This window comes from Panicum virgatum, chromosome 1N (genome assembly GCF_016808335.1).
Source record: "Panicum virgatum strain AP13 chromosome 1N, P.virgatum_v5, whole genome shotgun sequence".
Classification (NCBI taxonomy): Eukaryota; Viridiplantae; Streptophyta; class Magnoliopsida; order Poales; family Poaceae; genus Panicum; species Panicum virgatum.
Genome location: NC_053145.1, coordinates 64,144,169 through 64,162,585, shown reverse-complemented (window position 1 = coordinate 64,162,585; position 18,417 = coordinate 64,144,169). Strand labels below are relative to the sequence as shown.

The window sequence follows — 18,417 nt, the reverse complement described above, 5'->3', positions numbered from 1 at the left end:
TACTTGCCTTGAGGTGGATGTGGAAAACTTTCCTTGTAGGTGACTAAAGTATCCAAAAATACCCGAGTGTCATGAGCAGATCCAGGCCAACCAGTAACAACAAATGTGAACCGCATATCAAAGTCACAAACCGCCATGAGAAGTTGCTGAATTATTACTACTCTATGCCTTCTTCTCATATGTTTCCACCAACCTCCTCATAAGGGTATCCCTATATGTTTTCTTTTTCTTTCCAGAAGGGGAACCTGTGGTTCTCCGTGAAGATGGAGCTGGCATTTTGTTAGCACTTGGGGTGACCTGTGGTGCACCCCTCTCGCCTTCACCATCCTCGCGCATCATCATGCTCTTCCTCCTCTCCCCCCGCATGACCAGTTCCAGGAACATATGCAGTTTCATTTGTAACACTAATTGCTTCAAACATTATGCGCATCATGTCCTCATGCTCAAGAACTGAATTTTTGAATGATATACATCCTGGCATAGCCTGAAACAGAAATTAGAGCAATTAGAATGTCACCAAAAAATAACAAGTAATGCATGTACAAAAAACACGAAATGACAACTACTAACCGCATTTTGGTCAGCCCACCACTCATCCGAGGCTGAAATACATCCAGCAACAGGATCTCTACCCAATCCTGTGGCTCTCATGTTCAAGGTCTTCCACTGAGAGTATTTCTTCTTTAGAACATCCCATCTGTTCTTCATTTAGTCTTGGGAGTATGGTCTCTTTGTTCGGTCAAAAAACTTCACCAAATTAGCATAACCCACGGAATTCAAGCAATGTTGTGGCCTGTTATGGGCAAGGACTTCTTCTACACATATTTCGTTGAACACTTTGGCTGCAAATGCATCCCATCTAGCTGGAACCTTTGTTGCTTTTTCCATCTATAAATTGCAAGATTGGTGGAATTTCTAGTACCATGAATATTTATAGGCTTGATTTCTACTGCACAAAGAAGCAACAAGATTTCTACTGCACAAATTTCTACCAATTCCTAATTTTTCCAGAGCCTGTTGTGCTAACCTTTGAAGCAGTGTTGAGGAGGGAGCCGCTGCGTGGTGCCTGCTGGTGAGGGAGGCGCGCTTCCTGGTGGCTGCAGCAGGGAGGAGGGGAGGCCGGCGTCGCCTCCTGGCGGGCGCAACAGGGAGGAGGGGAGGCCGGCGGCGCCTCCTGGCGGGCGCAGCAGGGAGGAGGGGAGGCCGGCGGCGGGGAGGCCGGCGGCGCCTCCCGGCGGGCACACCAGGGGGAGGTCGGGGAGGCCGGCGTCGCCTCCCGGTGGGCGCAGCAGGGAGGCAGACTGGGACGGCGTCAGTGAGGAAGGAGAGGCCGGCGGCCGGCGCTAGGGAGGGAGAGGGGCGGCGGCCGGCGGTAGGGAGGGAGAGGGGCGGCGCCCCCGATCCAGATCTGCTCGGGTGCGGGAGAAGGGGCCGAGGGTCTCTGAGGGAAAAAGCCTCGCGTTTCCAGAGAAGCGACGGTCGAGCCGCGTTTCAAAACGCAGTGCTACGGAGAATTTTTTAGCGTTGGCGTTGGAAATAAGCCAGTTGATAATCAGGACGTTTGGCGGGATTATTTTGTTTATTTCGCTTAAAATCTGAGTTGAGCGGTTTCAAACAGGGCCTCAAGCGATGATCCAAGCTTTACGCTTTTTTTACCAACCGAACAACCAGTTTAACTCCCAAGCGCTCAGTGTGGGCGTACGTGTAAACTTGAGTATCAGCATAAGCAACTCATTCAACCACGGTTTTGGAAAATTACTCTTGGTATTCATTCATAAGTTTCCCCGAACGAAGAGACAAAAAGAAATGGACATTCAAAAACAAGAGTTCATCCATTAGTCAGAAACTTCACGCAGATAACAAGTGGAACATGTTTACCAGATTTTTATAGTCATCAACTGAATATCGTAAACTTCAGTTTCACAGAATGAAAATACTGCAAAGTTGACTAGGATCACGCTGTTAACGGATCACCTATGTACCTGGACCTGGCCCGCCCCTTTTGGGCTACGAAATAGCCATCCAGTGTCATCCAAAACAGAACACAAGGCACAATCCACGCTGATGGAAACCTGGGTAGTATTGGCTTGGCATTGTTGAGTGACAGCGAGAAGAGCTGTAACATCTCCAAGATAACAATGACAAAACGAACCCTAGGAGTCACTACAATCCATACATCAATCTCCAGCTTTATACATCAAGCCAGGGAACCCCAAACAGCGGTATTCTTGTGTAATAAGGAGGGAGAGCAGACCAACCTAATGCATTTCAATCTCCTGCACCGGAATAGCATTCTGGTTCGATTGACGTGCATCAGAAGTGCTGGATGAGCTCGCTATCTCAGATTTGCACAAAGGGCAAAGTGCATTTATCTTGAGCCATTTATCAACACAATCCTTGTGGAAACAATGCGAGCATGGGAGTTCACGAAGCTCATCATTGTGTGCATACTTGGCAAGACAGATGCAACAAACCTGCAGTACCAAAGGGTACAAGAAAAGACAAGTGATGAGGATAAAAAACTTAGATCTCTGTAAAAAAAATGAGTCCAGCAAGAATGAAATGGATAAGCATACAGCATCTTCAGCAGAAAGTGATCGCTCCTTCTCAGTCCCCGCAGCCACTACCCCACCTTCTTGGCCTTCAGTTTCGCTTCCTGAACCATGGCGGCGTTTCTTGGTTTTGAATTTATATGTAGGCAAAGCATTAATAGATTCCGAAGTAGCCCCCCTTGTGTTGTTTGTATCTTCTCTAAAACCCATAACAGATATAATGCAGGGAAGGCAGCAGCATATCATCGCGCAGAGGATGAACGGCATGGCATACCCAATGCAACTAAAAGTGAGGAACACAATACATAACCTGGTGGGAAGCAAAAGTCAGCAACAGGATAAAGGAGGCGACATCTCATTCATGGAAAGGACAGTTTGCATTTACCTGTACAAGTTTGGAGCATCAGCAGCAGAAGAACGTCCACCGAATATCCACACATTTCCAACAACAAACCATACAGCAAAGAAACAATCCAGGGCCATCTTGAAGTGGTCAAACAGTGCATTAATCCTGCAGATGGCACAGTGCATTTATCATTAATGTATAGTCGCAGTGCTGGTGCAGCATGCATATACATGAACAAAAAACGCACAGTTCACTGCCTTCATTGTAAATATCCAGTACAATTTATGAAATGAAGGGATCAAGCAAAACCATAAAGCCGTAAGATGAGCCTGTACCTGGGATTAGCGAGCACCGCATTTCGTGCAGCATTCCTACGACGCTCTGATGCACTTGCTGCATGAGTGGCTTCAGTTGAGTTGTTATGAGAGGACCCTTGTGGAGCGTGTGCTGGCTCATGCTCACCATTTACAATATTACGATGTATATAGCGCCAATAGAGATGGGGTAACGTTGCAAAACAACCAACTGTATAACCTATGACCCACTCAAGTAATGGAGCTTGTGGATGCTCCTTTCTTGACAGGCAGAGAACAACTATGGCAGCTACAATCTGGCTCACGTTGACAATAACTTCAATTGAAATCCACAGTCCAGAATTCAAAGGGCTTCTGTGCCGGCGAACATAGTTATCACTTCTCCTTGTGCCTGAAGTCTGCCCTGTACTAGGTACAGCACCTATTGCTGATGGTGCCTGCAAGGCAGGTACTAGAGCTCTAGTTGAAGGCCTGTCTGCATGATTCAGTTCTTCATGGTTCTCTCTATCGACACCGCGAGAAACCGAAGCGGAAGAACCAGTGTCCCTCGGAATATCAATTATGTGTTCAGGGCCACTTACACCTGTTGCTTGTTCCATCCTTGAAGTGCTCATGCTAGTATGACCTTGAGCTTCAAGTAACGTGAGAAGCCAAGTTCAACACCATCCAGGAGTAACCAATAAAAAGAGACAAGTTTCACATTTAGAAGCTCTGTAGTCTTCCTCAAAAAAATCAGGAAATATTTCTATGTACTCTTCAACAGAAACTTCCAGACTTCAACTCTTTAGGCTTAGATCTCCAAGATAGTTGTTCTGCAATGTCACATAAGGAAAGAAACATGAATTTATTGCCATATGCACTGGCAAAACACAAACATGTCTAATGACACGTGCTGAACCAACCCAGCAGTATTATTTATCTGAATATCTTATGCATTATGAATAGTTTCACCTCAAAAATACCGTATCAATTAGGCTGAAGATGAAATCGTTACTAAACAAAATATTGCCAGGTGATAAAAAATATGGGCTACAAATATTGTCAAATAAGCATACTATATGGTTAAACGTTCAATTTAGCATGAGAGCAATTATGAGTAAGTATGACTAGTAGCAAAAGAGAATTACAAATTCTGCATGATAGCATAACATCTCTTCAATCCATGGAATGGCATAAAATTTTCAACACAGCAAAAACCAGTTGTGTTTGTGTAGCTAGGCTTTCACAATGACAAGTCACGAGTTGGGCTTAGTAGAGTTGAATACTCAAATTCTCAAGGAAAGGTTGGTGTGCAAAACACTAGAAGAATAGGCAAGCAAACAGTGAGCTGGGCAAATAGTGGGAAATGATATCTAGTTTTATTGGTCCCCGCTCCAGTGAAGGGCAAATCAAGCAGAGTAGCAGACAAATAAATAACAAAACGCGCAAGTTCATGGGTTGGATTTGGAATTTCCATAAAACATTAATGGTTGGCCCAGTTTACATGCTCAAGTTACATATCCCCCATCAACTCATGAACATTGTCTTAGTTTCTGGGTATCAAATACTACATAAACCATTCTATGTCATAGATAACCTTCTTCCCTTAGCATCATGCAAACTTCAACCCACTGCTGCCCATAGCATCCATGGTCTAATCTACACCATATCAATCGCGACCTCACACCCCAACAATTTTGGAGGCCTAGTTTCCCCAATCTACGTAACTTGTGGATTGACAGTCGTCAAGTTAACCACATTAGCTGCAGCCTCTGTCCAACTTTATCAACTCGATGTCCAATTTTGTCTGTCCAGATGCATCCACTAGAACAACGACATAAATCTGAACCTGACTAAAATTGACCCGCAGCAGACTTATGAATTGGTACTACACATGAAAACTCCCGAGATAAACCACATCCAGGCAATTCGGTGACCTCGAGGAAGCAAGGAAGCACACGACCGATTTCAATTTTGCTAATAAGCGGCCAGATCTGGGAAGGGGAGGGCCGAAGAGGCGGGGGTCTGATGGGGGCAGTACCTGTCGGATAATCCACCGGTGGACGGAACGGCAGCAGCGGCCCTCCCGTGGCACGAGGAAGCTCGCGGGGGCACAACACACGGCCGCAACCGGAGAGAGCGAGAGACGATGACGCGCGCCCGGAGCCTGCTCGCGTGATACGAAGGTAGAAGACGGCCACCCAACCCTAGCCTGGCGAGGTAGCCACCAGATGCGCCCCCGCAGAGAGGCCGGCCGGGTACGCGCGGATACTGCGCCCGCGCCGCGGCGAGCAGAGGCACGATCGGGGTCGGGGCGGGCGGCTGCTGCGAGGAAGGAGTCGCCCTCGCCTGTGGTGTGGTGGGGTGGGGTGGAGCCGAGGACGGGAGGGGAGGGGTTGGGGTGGGTTGGTGTGGTGGTGACGAGAACGGCAGCAAGGGTGGTGCCGTCTCCGGAACGGGGAATCGGGAGGATGCCTTCGGGTCTCCGCAAAGCGAGAAAGATGGGCCAGCTGACGCGGCAGCAGAAGCCTTCTAAAATTCCTGCGCGCGGCCCATATGTACAGCCGAAGACCAACATCCACAGATCACTGACGAAAGTCTTCATCCATCCGAGCTCTGAACTTTCAGGTTTCAGCATACACAGCTATTGCTCATGTTGGACTTTCAGATTATGCGCTATGACCACGATCTAAATCCTCTTGATCGAGCTCTCAATACTGCATACTTGTTCAAACTAGTTTGATCATAGGGCATAATCACAGGAAAAGTCATTTTTCAGATGACAATTGCTGCACTCACGACGGCAAGAAATTCAGAGTAGGCCTTGCAGAAAAACTCAAGCCATTTATCTTTGAGTCATGTTTGGGCTGTCAGGTTTGCAGAAGCACAAGAAACCGGACAGGTTATTGTTAACGCAAGAAATCTGACAAAAGATAATTAAACATGTACGCTCATTGATTTGACCTAGCAATCTTATTAGTTCGATCATACAATGATAAATGTAACAGCCCAGCCCGTGTAGTTATTGGACCAGGCCCAACACACATGCTAGTGTTGGTTCACTAGCAGTAGCTAAGGGAAATAGTCCCACATTGCCTAGACTGGAGGAGCTAGGTCAACTTAAATAGGTGGTTTGAGAATAATAAACTCTAGTTGCAATCTTTTGAGTGAAAGCGAGAAAGAAACAGCAAAAGAGTTAATTTAGCAGTTGTGGTCCATGGTCCATTCAATGTCTAAGTGGATCTTAGTTTTATTTTCCTTTATACGATATACATGCATTAATGTAGTAATATTTTATAACTACATACTAGTATGTTATTGCTACGTTGATACTCTCTCTCTCTCTCTCTCTCTCTCTCCCCCCCCCCCTTTATTTTGTAGCAGATGTACTTATCAGATCCAGAAGCGAGCAGTTTAACATCTGTTTAAAAGCTGTGATCGACGGATGGGGCGGCGCCCATCAGTCTGTTTCCAAGAACATGGCGACTGAAATTCTAGTGCCGCTAATGACGACAAAAGCCAACATAGATCCGTCAAAGCACCTGCACTAATTTCTCCTTGCTTCCGAGTTTTAAGCATGGCAACTATGACAAAGACCAGGTGCTTCTCGACAAATAAGTATGACAAAGACCAGGTGCTTCTCGACAAATCAGTTGCCAGCTTCTATCCTGATGAGGGAGGGAGGGATAGGTCATAGGTAACCGAAACAAAGACCAGCTCCTCGAACTTTACTATGATTTTAGACCAGAAAATAACGAAGCTCAAGTCCAAAACCCAATGATGACAAAGCAACAGCCAGAGGAGTCTGTTGCTCAGAAATCCACAGCTGCTTCGAGCTTGTGGCGGCACAACAATGGCCCGGTCCATGTCACACTCGATTTTACAAAGAGCAAGATATCACAATAGCGTGCCAGTGCAGCAATTAATTCAAAGCAACATCAGGTGCACAGGAAAAATCAGCGCCAGGATGCTAATAACAAACCACCACATCTCCACGGCTACAAAAATTGGTAAAATCAATGTAAGTGAGGAACAGAAACCCCTGTCGTTTCTCTCTTCACCTGTGGCGACGATCACGGTCGCGCTCCCGACTCCTCTCGTAGTTATGGTCCCTTCCTCTGTCCCTCCCCCTTTCCCTGTCGCGGTCTCTGCTCCGGCTCCGGCTCCGGCGCCGCTCTCTTCCATGTTCCCTGTTGCTGATTTCCTTGTCATCGTAATCATCCCTACCACGATCCCTGCTCCTCTCCCTGCCTTCCCTTTCACTGGAACCTACAACAGCGAATTAACACCAGGTCATGTTCAGCACTGACAAAGCAACAGATTCATAACAGTAACTATCCCTTTTTTCTTCCCTATGTGCAACAGATATTCAAAAATTCAAAGCACATACAGAACAATCCCATGACAATCACCAAAAAGCACGAACTGGACGACAAATAATCCTACAACAGCCTGGAATATGGGTTTATCAAAGTCAGTGTGTCGAGAGGAATACCACGATGCTCAACTTCCCATCCAGCACGTCCAGACCCAGGATAATTCTGGGCACTTTCAGTATGCTGTGCTTTGGCACGAAATTTCTTTTTGAGGTTGCCAAACTCATCATATATCTCTCCATCATCCTATGATACAAGCCATATTTAGACATGGAAAGCAACGGTTACAATATATATACATACACAAATAATGTTCAGTAAGCATCCTACCTCCTCAGCCTCTTTCCGACGCTTTTTAACTTCCTCTAGTTCTTCTTCATCAAGCTCTTTGTACCCACCACCACGGCCACCCCTAAAATGATAAATTAATTGGTGACAAAAGCCTCAATATTTGAATAAATACCTTCTAGTTATAAATAATTAAATGCATGATTGCTCACTCATGGACATAGCATAACATGTACACCAATTTGTGCTGTTCTATACTTACATGTGATGGTTTTTTACAACACATTTCGCAAAATATGCTGTAAGATTCACAACTAGCCACTCACTATTGTCAATGGCCCATGGGCCAAACCGCCAAAGTGTCGCGGTGCTGCACTCAACATCCTTCGAGTCCAGTTTTGAGCCCGAAAAGCCAAAACATGGGGACAAGAAGGGCACAATATCACTGCAGTTAACCTGCTATTTTTCTAAGGCTATCCTATGTTGATGCAAGGCCACATTAAACCTGACAGCAAGTGTAGTGTACCAGGTGGAAAAGCATGATGTTTATCAATTAATGAAACAACCCTCATGTATCATTCACCACATATAACAAATGCGGCTCTTCTTTGGATAAATTAGTATTATAATCTACAAGATGTTTTGCCACGGCAGGTCAGATCGCCAGCCGTATGGGCCCAAGAGCACAAACTATACTTGCTCAAGTACATTTTACACACAAATTATTAAATAACACGGTTATGAACCAGCCAAATGCAAATAGTAAACCTTGTACTTACCTTACACCGCCTTCATTTGTACCAGGCTTGGAAGTGTTACATATATTACATTTGGTCCGCTTAGCCCAGTTTATGTTACCGCACCTGGAACACAAATGAAGTTGGGTTTCATAACATCATATCAGACAGCAGGTTTGTAGTAAAATACAAAATTGCAACAGATATAGAGGGCAGTGGTCTAGTTTAAGCATAAACAAGCATATAATATCAAGGCTTGGAAAGCACTATCTCGTTGGTTTTCATGAGGCAGCAATCAGATGATACAAAAAATGAATGTGAAGACACAGCTCAAAAGATGTATCAAATCTATGAAACAAGAAAACCTAAGCTCTTAGTCTCTTACATTGGACATGGCCAATCATTTGGACCAAACAATCCAGGTGGACCCCCGACAACAGCAGCAGCACCAGCACGGTTGCTTCCTCTTGCATCAGCGCTACCATGGCCTCTACCCCTACCACCACCAGCTCCACCGACACCAGCAGGGCGAGCAGCTCCACAGCGATTACAAACACCACGGAAGGCAAAGTTTACATTGCCACAACTGAGAGAATAAATCATATCAGAAAGAATGGAATACACAATGAAAGACTATACAAGTCAACTGGAAAACTGAAGTGATAAAGAAGTTGCTCACCAATCATAACAGACCTTGTATTTGGACACATCCAATCCCCATCTTGCTGCCAGGCCTTTCCTGGACCATCACCGCGTCCTCTACCTCTGCCAACACCGTTATCCAATTCATATTGTCCACCAAGGTCAGCAGTGATGGCCAAATTTGTGGAACTATCAAATGTATCTTTACTTTTTGACTCAGCTATGTGAACTTGGATAATACTCCCATGGAAATCTTTGTTATTGAACCAGTCCACCGCAGCTGAAGCAGCATGTGGATCCTCATAGGTGACCGTTGCATCACCCTTTGGTTCATTGGTAACCTTGTCCCTATATATCCAAATTTTTGGACGCCCAGTCCTCTTGTCCTTCTGCGTGGTATGACAACAGAGAAGAGACAAATTTATCATGAAACAGAATTTGAAAAAAGTAAGGGATCTTGACGAACTTGGTAGTGGTTGAAAAAATGTTACCTGATAAGACCCATACCTTTAGCAACCCTATGGTGCCAAAATATTCAGCTAGCATAGTCTCATCAGTTCCAGGAGGCAGGTTGCACACGTAAACTGAACCGTTTGGGGCCCCTCTTGACATATATCCAGCCATCTGTAGCACACCACCAGTATCATTATTTTTAAATTATTTTGCTTCAGAAAAGGTAGAAGGGCTACACACAAACAAATATTCAAATATATGGATACATGATGTGGTAGTTTGGGCTACAAACAGGAGGATAGTACAATAACTATAAACAAAAAAAAATAGTACAAGAACTACAAACAGATAAAAGAAGCATGGCGTAAAATTTGAAATACACTGATGCAGGATGTTGTAGCTGCGGAAAATCTTTGATCAACTGAAAAATGAGCTCTAGGCTAATTTTAGATGCAACATTCTCAGTTAATACACATTCTTTCTTGATTTGAAATGATAGAGGTTGTGGCCAGAAAAAAAAAATACTTTTGTATACCAAAACCTATTTCTACAGAATAATATGGGCCCTGAAAGAACAACAATGAAACCAAACATAACAAGGGAGCAACAAAATTTAAAAAGCAGGAGCAATGCACTTCATGTTTCCATTCAGAAGACAATTGAAAATGTTACTGTGCATTTTTTTTACAGACCAACTATTTTAGGAATACTTTTGCAAACATTTCAATACAGATGCAGTCATGTTGCAATGTTGTCAGATGTCAAGGGAGATGAAAATTTGTCTATTTCAGATGCCGAGTGCTGCACACACAAAGCGCCACTAACACAGTAAGTCAGATGCAAGAAGATAATAGACGATTTATCAACAGCATCGAGTGAACTGCTGCAGGGTTCAATCAATTATACAGGAGATGTGCCCCTATACTTTGTAAATCGACAATTCATTCGTGATTCAGCAACCTACCAGCCATCAACATACTAACCCGCCATGCATGGCCAACTTGCTAAATGATATGATATTTACACAAACATTTGAAGAATTCGATACGGATAGCAGACAAAACAGATGAGGGGAATCATTATGAACTGGCGCATCGGGTCAGAAACCTCAGGTATTGCTGCATACGCTTAAATCAAAATTGCACAGTTCAATGGGTCACACACTCATTAGCAGCAGTACCAGGGTCCTGATATATAACACTGCTAAAACATTGGAAACCAGACGGTGTCAAGTCAAATCTGCCTACAGAACATGAACACTAGCAAGTCAAACCGTATCTCAGAACAACGCAACCATACACAGATCGATAGTGATACAGGTGCCTAGTCAAATCCCCCCAACTGGGGCGCGTGGAGTGGGTGTGAAGACGTGACGCCGGCCGAGAGTCCCATAACAAAACGCGCAAGTTCGTGGGTTGGATTTGGAATTTCCATAAGCGATCAGATCTGGGAAAGGGGAGGGCCGAAGAGGCGGGGGTTTGATGGGGGCAGTACCTGTCGGATAATCCACCGGTGGACGGAACGGCAGCAGCGGCCCTCCCGTGGCACGAGGAAGCTCGCGGGGGTAGCACACGGTCGCAACCGGAGAGAGCGAGAAACGATGACGCGCGCCCGGAGCCTGCCCGCGTGATACGAAGGTAGAAGACGGCCACCCCCAACCCTAGCCTGGCAAGGTAGCCACCAGATGCGCCTCCACAGAGAGGCCGGCCGGGTACGCGCGGATACTGCGCCGCGCCGCAGCGAGCAGAGGCGTGGCGAACGGGGTCGGGGCGGGCGGCTGCTGCGAGGAAGGAGTCGCCCTCGCCTGTGGTGTGGTGACGAGAACGGCAGCAAGGGTGGTGCCGTCTCCGGAACGGGGGATCAAGATGGGCCAGCTGACGCGGCAGTAGAACTGTAGAAGCCTTCTAAGAGCTTCTCCAGTGGCCGAACCCTCGATTGATGTGGCACCTGATGAATCGAATCATCCGCTAAAGAAAGCCTATTTTTTCGATGAAACACAAGATTCGACTCTTAATTGGGAGTCGATTCCTGCGGAATAGAAAATGAAATCAAAGCTATCTACAGTAAGAACCAATGAGGGAAAAGGCGGACAGTGGGCCCTTCGGCATTAATGAATTCGGAGGAGAGAGAAAATCTATGTTATTTTGGAGCATACGTGGGGTCCATAATTCGTTCGGCATTAATGAATTCGGAGGAGAGAGAAAATCTATGGTACTTTGGAGCATACGTGGCGTTCATGATTCGGTTCATACGAATCAACCACTGTTGATGGCCTAAGGTCCTATTTGGTTTCTGCGTTAGGCTTGCTCCAACGGTGCTCTCTATATGGCCCCCCACCCCACGTAGGGGGAGCTTTGGGGGGAAATCCGATCCAACGGTTCCCCCAAAGCTCCCCCTATATACGGGGGGAGTTGAAACTCCCTCTATATATAGAGTGAGTTTCAACTCCCCCTATATCTCTAATCACACCGTTTCTTCATGATATTAATCTCGTTTGAGCCCCGTAACATGATGATAATGCGTATTATGACAGTACAAATACTGTATGATTTTTTTAAAATTCAAAAATGATAAATAAATAGTTAGTTAATGAGTGATAGTATATAGAGGGAATAGATATGGGGGAATGGTTGGAGAGGAGTTATAGAGGGAGGTAGTAAAATATAGTAAATAGTACGTTTGGGGGGAGTTGGATGGGGGGAATGGTTGGAGATAACCTTAGGGAGTCCTAGCAAACTTGCGGAATCCAATTCGGCCCGCGAGCGTCAGCGAGCGTCGCAGCGCTCGGTTTTCCGACCGTCCGCCCACGTGCATGGGTCCTACCATGTATATATCAACTGCTTTTAACTCTTTATTTCCCCATCCTGCTTGACTCGTCTCATCGGTTTCTATCCTATTTTTTCGCTCTTTTATTCTTCACTTCGAGTAGCTGCTGCGCGCCACCGAGTTGCTGCGAGCCATGCGGCACGGCTACGGTGAGTACTTATTATTATTTTTTCTTTTTCCTTTTATTTTTCCTTCCAAAAAATTGGTGCAACCCCCTCCCACTTCCACTTCCACTGTCCGACTCACACCATTCTTTTTCCATTTTTTTTTTGTCCTTCACCCCTCCGAACACTGCTCCTCGTGCACAGCGCAAAGGAGTCCTCCCCGACCACTAGTTGGACAACGCCATTCTCATTCTCTTTCATCATTCAATATAAAAAAACTATATGACAAACTTATATAAATATAAACCATATACAAAATATGTGTGATTTAAAATATTATAAAAAGTTATACAACAAAAATTATATACTAACTGATATACAATATATCTGTACAACAACATGTTTTATATTCATAAGTTGTATAACAACATAATTTATATTCATAAGTTGTGTATAAAAGCCAAAAACTTATGCGCATAAAATACGTGACAAAAAATTATATTTATAGTTTGTATGATAAAGTTATAGATTCGTATTATAACTTTTTATGTTGTACATAACTTTTACGTATAATATTTTTTTAGCACAACTTTCACAGTGCATACAAAATTTAATGTGTAGTTTTCTAAAATAACTTATAGAGGATAACTTTTCAGCATAAATTGTAAGAAGATGTTATCTGGAAGATTTCTCATACAACTTTTGTAGGCACAAATTTATCATGCAACTTCTAAACACAAAGTCTTGGTATAATTTTTTAGTACGATTTCCATATAAAAATTGTCAAAAAAAATTTCAGACATATAGAAGGTAAAAAAAAAGAAAAATTGGAAAACAAAAAAAATAACAACACTTATGGAACGTAAAGGAAAAACAAAAAAATAAAAAGAGAAAATAAATACCTGTGAGGTCATTCACATGGAGGAGGTGGGTGAAAAAAATCACGACTCGTGTGGGTGCGTGGAGTCTGCACGCTTTCCAAAAAGGGAAAAACATGTTCTCGGAAATCGATTGTTGGAATCCTTACTGGCGCGCGCGATTAGCAACGCCTAGGAAACTTTGACTATTAATTACGGTGTCAAACAAAGTTATTTTACAAAATAAACTTCAGAATCCCTGCGCTAGGAATCCTGAAGAATCTAATGAGACCTTTGCCGTATGATTAGATGATGATTACTGTAGCATCACTGTTGCCAATCATGAATTAATTACTGTTATTAGATTCGTCACGAAAAATACTCACATCTATGAATTTTTTTTTGCAAATAGACTTCATTTAGTACTTCATTCATGTGAGATTTTTTTTTGGGAACGCGCGTACTAGTCCCTAGCATGAACCAAGGTCTAAAACTCCTGCGCGCGGAACATATATACAGCCGAAGACCAACAATAGATCACTGACAAGGCTTCATCCATCCGAGCTCTGAATTTCAGGTTTCAGCAGCCACAGCTATTGCTCATGTTGGACTTTCAGATCATGGGTTATTACCACGAACTAAATCCTCCTGATTGCAATCTCAATTCTGCTTACTTGTTCAAACTAGTTTGATCATAGGCCATAATAATCACAGGAAAACTTTTTTTTAGATGACTATTGCTGCACTCACGACGGCAAGAAATTCAGAGTAGCCCTTGCAGAAAAACTCAGCCAGTCATGTTTGGGCTGTCAGGTTTGCAGACGAACAGGAAACCGGACAAGGTTATTGTTAACGCAAGAAATATCTGACAAATAATAATTGAGCATGTATGCTGATTGATTTGACCAAGAAATCTTATTAGCTCGACCATACAATGGTGGATTATTCTCGGCTAGAACACCCGTTACAAACGGAGTTCACCTCACAGCAGTTCGGGCAGCCGACGCTGTAACGCCTTGACTTGGGCCTGATCATCCTGAGCGCCCCTCTGGTGCCGCGCACGACCTCCACGCCGGTGAGCACCGCGAAGGTTTCCACGTCCAGGTAGTCGTTGCCGCTCTTCCCCCGGCACCACAGGTCGAACATCCTGGCGACGCAAAACTTGCCTTGCCTCCACCCAGAGGCAAGAGGAAGCCCATCAGCGGGACCCACCGCGGCGGCAGCGGTTGCGCGAGCTCGCCCCACACTTTGCGAAGCACCGGTGGGCTCGTCCTGGATGCCGCGCCAAGGTCGCAGGCAGCGAACTGCCTGCCCTCCGACGTGAAACCGAACCAGAGCCCGAGCTCGGGGGCGTACTCTACGCGGCCGTAAAACGGCAGCGCCCAGTCGCCGGCCTCGCTCCACACGCCGCTTGTCGTGTCGAAGGAGAAGGTGCCACCGTTCCTCGTGGATATCCATATCTTCGAGTCGCTGGCCACCCCGTAGGCGGTGATGAAGTAGGGGTCCCCGTCCCTCCCGTTCCTCTCATAGCAGCGCGCCAAAGGATGTCGGGCCAATTGGTTCCGGCAGTCCGGCGGCACTCCGGAGGTCGTGGGTTCGATCTCCGGAAGGGGCGAATTTCTGCCTCCGGTTAAAAAAACCTCCTCGCCTGCCTCATGTCCAAAGTACTGTGGAGCCCGGCCTAACTCACAAGGCGACGGGCCCCCGTGTACGAGTGAGGCAGGGGTTCGGGGGTTTTCTTGGCCTGCTGTGAGAAGGTCATTCTACCTCTCAAACAATGCCGTGGGGGCGGTCTTACCCCCCGCATGTCAAGTTTTTTTTTCTCATAGCAGCGCCAGCGGTATTCTTCGTCGTAGTCCCCCACCTTCTGCCACTCGTAGTCCTCATAGGCATAGGGAGGCGGCGGGAGAGAGCGCCAGTACCAATTCTCGTCGGTGAAGCGGCTCCCGTCGCTCGGTGCGCGTGGTGGATGAGGGCCTCGAACGAATGGTCTTCCTCGTCCACCCCAGGGTTCTTCTCGAGGATGTAGAGGATGCTTGGGCGAGTGCGGCGCGGGCATCACGCGGAGGCCGCGGGAGGCGCCGTCGTAGAGGAAAGTGTTTCCGTTGGGGTCCATGGAGATGATGCTGTTGCTGTTGCTGCCGAGGGAGGCGAAATGAACGTCACCGAGGTCGTCCGACTGGAGGGGGTCGTAGAAAGATATTGTGGCGCGTGGTAGGCGGGCGTCCTCCACGATAGTTCCCTTGCTGTTTTCTGCAGCGGCCAGTGCCTACTGTGTTGTTGGGTAGAAACATCTCCACGGGTTGATGCGGTGCAGAGTGGAGGCAGGGTTGTGACCGATACACCTCTGGACTATCAGATTCACGAACCGGCGGCTCATCTCGATCTGATTGCCTGGGCCGTCTAGCTAATCCCCCTCCCTCTCTCTAGATTATTGATTGGCTGATGTCCATTTTCTGGCAATTAAGAGAACAAATGAGTAATTTTTGCCACATGGTACTCAGGTAAAACAAATTTCTCACCTCGTGATCTGCTTGATCGAGATATGCAGGCAGTTCGTCGTCTTCATCGGCAGCGAGTTATTGCGGGGTTTCGATGGGCTAGTATTTCGGCGGAGGTTTTGATATGCATTATATGGTGTTGAGAGAAAGCAAGGCAATCTTCTAGAGTGATCCACATTATACAAGAACAAAGATATTTACCATGGAGTGGTCTAGACTTAGGAATAAATAAATTTAGAAAATATTAGAATACTTAGGAATTCTCTAGAACGGGAGACACTTGTCACAACCTCATGATCCCCTCTTGCCTATAAATAGAACCCCCCTCCCTTCCATGCCATCCATCCAATGCCATCCATCCAAGAGCACGGTAGATGAGTGGTGCTAGGTACTAGTGAGAAGGGTGAGTGCTAGGTTAGCCACAAATAGTGAAAGTGTTGTGTACTCTTGTGTAATACTACTGTGTTGTAATAAAGTAAGTGTTCTGTAAGTGTTAGTCTCCCGGTTTCTAAGTACATAGTATATAAGTTGTGATCTATCGTAGGTTGGCTTTGCCACCCGGGATCACATATGGTCTGGGCTTCATCGTAGGAAGGCTCTGCCTCCCGGAAGCCAGCTTTATCTGTTGGTAGGCTCTGCCACCCGGAAGCGAGAAGGCGGCTCTGCCATCGAACGGACCTCATACACTAAGTATCTAGAAATTGAAAAAGGTAACAGACTCTAGAGTGAGGTAACAGACTCTAGAGTGAGTTGGTGTGTGTATTAGGTGTAGGTCCTCAGCTTAGTGGGTATTAGGTCCCCCTCGATTTCCAACATATGGGTATGCGTATTTTATTGTTTTAGGATATACATGTATGCATGTGTGCTTTACCTTTTAGGCATAATCACTTTATCTGACATTCCGGTTGAACTTCTATGGTTTAGTGATGTATCAGCAATGTCATTCATGGGAACTAACTTATAATATTCCATTTCTATGGCAGGTATGTTAATGGAATGTTCCAAGATGTCAATGATGCGAAATGGAACCCGCTTGAGTTTTGTAAAGCTCATGTACCCCTGCAGAAGATTAAGTTAATAGGTGATCAAGGGGACAATGAGTATACCATTCTTACTGAGTTGGCCAAAGGTTGTTTCGCATCTCTGCTACTACTCATTGAGAAGCTCAACAAACATGGCTTTTCATTCCACAGCCCTCTTATAGTATCCTAGCTAATGGTGGATAAGCATGGTCAGTTCGTCATCTGCGATGGTACTCTTCTAACGAAGACCAATAAGCGGCAAATTGCAAGGGCTTATCTCAATTCAGCAAATGTTTTCGAGTATCTTATCAGGCATAGCTGCGGAGATGCTGTCCCTACAGACAGCTTCCAGGATCTCTTGAAGAAGATAAGGATGAAAAGAACACCCCATGGATACTTCATGTTGGTGCATCTGGCGCTTCTACCCCTCCCATCTTAGTCACAAGCGTATATGGACATCTATGATCATGTAAAGGAGAAGCTAGCTGATGAACAGGCTAAATCTATAGTATGGTCATCACTGAACACTTCAAGTGTGAGGTGGAATTTGATTATGGAAGGTAATTTGCTGTTGAGGGCATGGTCTGAAGATCCATACAATCAAAACCGCAACCCAGAAGAGAAGCGCTACTCATTTGGCAATGCGTTGCATCTATTTGTTTATCTAAGGCATGTACATTCTCATCTTTTGGTGTACCAGAAGCTTCTTGGGAAGGATTTCACCAAAAATGATGCTAGAGCACTAGTCGACTGCAAGTTTTCAAGGGTAATGTCAAGTCTCCACTGGCAATTGTGGGTCGCGAAAGTTCTCGTAGACATTGAGAGTGAGGCTTACTTCTGCAAACCAGGTAGGGCTTGCTGCCCGAGTCCTGGGTTCTGCCTGAGAAGGGAACCCAGGCTTACTCTACAGGAGAGTCTGAAGAGGCAAAGGTGACACCCCACCCCCACCCCCCCTTAAGTGCATCTAGGCCCCTAATGGGTTTTGGTGAGTTGAATGACAACATGATTAAAGGACTAACGATATTATTGAAGTTGTCATGAGTATGGATTTATTTACAAATCAATTATTGTTATTAGCTCATGTTATCGAGAATCAAACAAAAAGCAAATACTAGTGAAAGTCAAGCATGTTGTGAAGAGAAACAAGAAACAAGTGTTCATGCAATGACAACAAATGGTTTCTATATATATGGCTTGGCACATTTGAGGTACAAGTTGTTGAAATCATTATTGCAAGGCTTCATGGATTGATAAAAATTAAAAGAAGACATACTCTTGTGAGCTAGACATTTTGGTCTTATTTATGGAAGCTTGCAATGCATGAAATATGGTTATCATTCATGATTACAATGCAAGACAAAGAAATGAAGACATGAAAATGGAATATGGAATTCATTGTTGGTGTGCAAAGCTTAACTCA

General features: G+C 45.3%; 2 protein-coding genes across 2 annotated transcripts; both read right to left on the bottom strand.

Annotated features, from left to right (window-relative positions):
• Positions 1-1,814: 1,814 nt before the first annotated feature.
• On the bottom strand, positions 1,815-5,635 carry LOC120657422 (E3 ubiquitin-protein ligase At1g63170-like). Its single transcript, XM_039935733.1, has 5 exons — positions 5,233-5,635; positions 3,234-4,024; positions 2,938-3,063; positions 2,577-2,862; positions 1,815-2,474 (listed from the first exon to the last, which is right to left on the bottom strand). The coding sequence occupies exons 2-5, from the start codon at positions 3,824-3,826 to the stop codon at positions 2,259-2,261; spliced, it is 1,221 nt and encodes a 406-aa protein (XP_039791667.1). The 5' UTR covers positions 3,827-4,024; positions 5,233-5,635; the 3' UTR covers positions 1,815-2,258.
• A 1,308-nt stretch (positions 5,636-6,943) lies between these two features.
• LOC120657421 (transcription initiation factor TFIID subunit 15-like) lies at positions 6,944-11,541 on the bottom strand. Its single transcript, XM_039935732.1, has 8 exons — positions 11,182-11,541; positions 9,742-9,858; positions 9,286-9,623; positions 8,978-9,178; positions 8,635-8,718; positions 7,898-7,979; positions 7,687-7,813; positions 6,944-7,460 (listed from the first exon to the last, which is right to left on the bottom strand). Exons 2-8 carry the CDS (start codon positions 9,856-9,858, stop codon positions 7,249-7,251), a joined length of 1,161 nt encoding a protein of 386 aa, XP_039791666.1. The 5' UTR covers positions 11,182-11,541; the 3' UTR covers positions 6,944-7,248.
• Between the last annotated feature and the right edge of the window lie 6,876 nt (positions 11,542-18,417).

Coding starts and splice junctions, on each gene's coding strand:
- LOC120657422 (XM_039935733.1), bottom strand. CDS start 3,826: ATGAGCACTTCAAGGATGGAACAAGCAACAGGTGTAAGTGGCCCTGAA. Junction 3,064..3,233: donor GCGGTGCTCGCTAATCCCAG/GTACAGGCTCAT, acceptor TGCCATCTGCAG/GATTAATGCACTGTTTGACC. Junction 2,475..2,576: donor CACTTTCTGCTGAAGATGCT/GTATGCTTATCC, acceptor TTGGTACTGCAG/GTTTGTTGCATCTGTCTTGC.
- LOC120657421 (XM_039935732.1), bottom strand. CDS start 9,858: ATGGCTGGATATATGTCAAGAGGGGCCCCAAACGGTTCAGTTTACGTG. Junction 9,179..9,285: donor TGGATGTGTCCAAATACAAG/GTCTGTTATGAT, acceptor TTATTCTCTCAG/TTGTGGCAATGTAAACTTTG. Junction 7,461..7,686: donor ATGGGAAGTTGAGCATCGTG/GTATTCCTCTCG, acceptor TCGCTGTTGTAG/GTTCCAGTGAAAGGGAAGGC.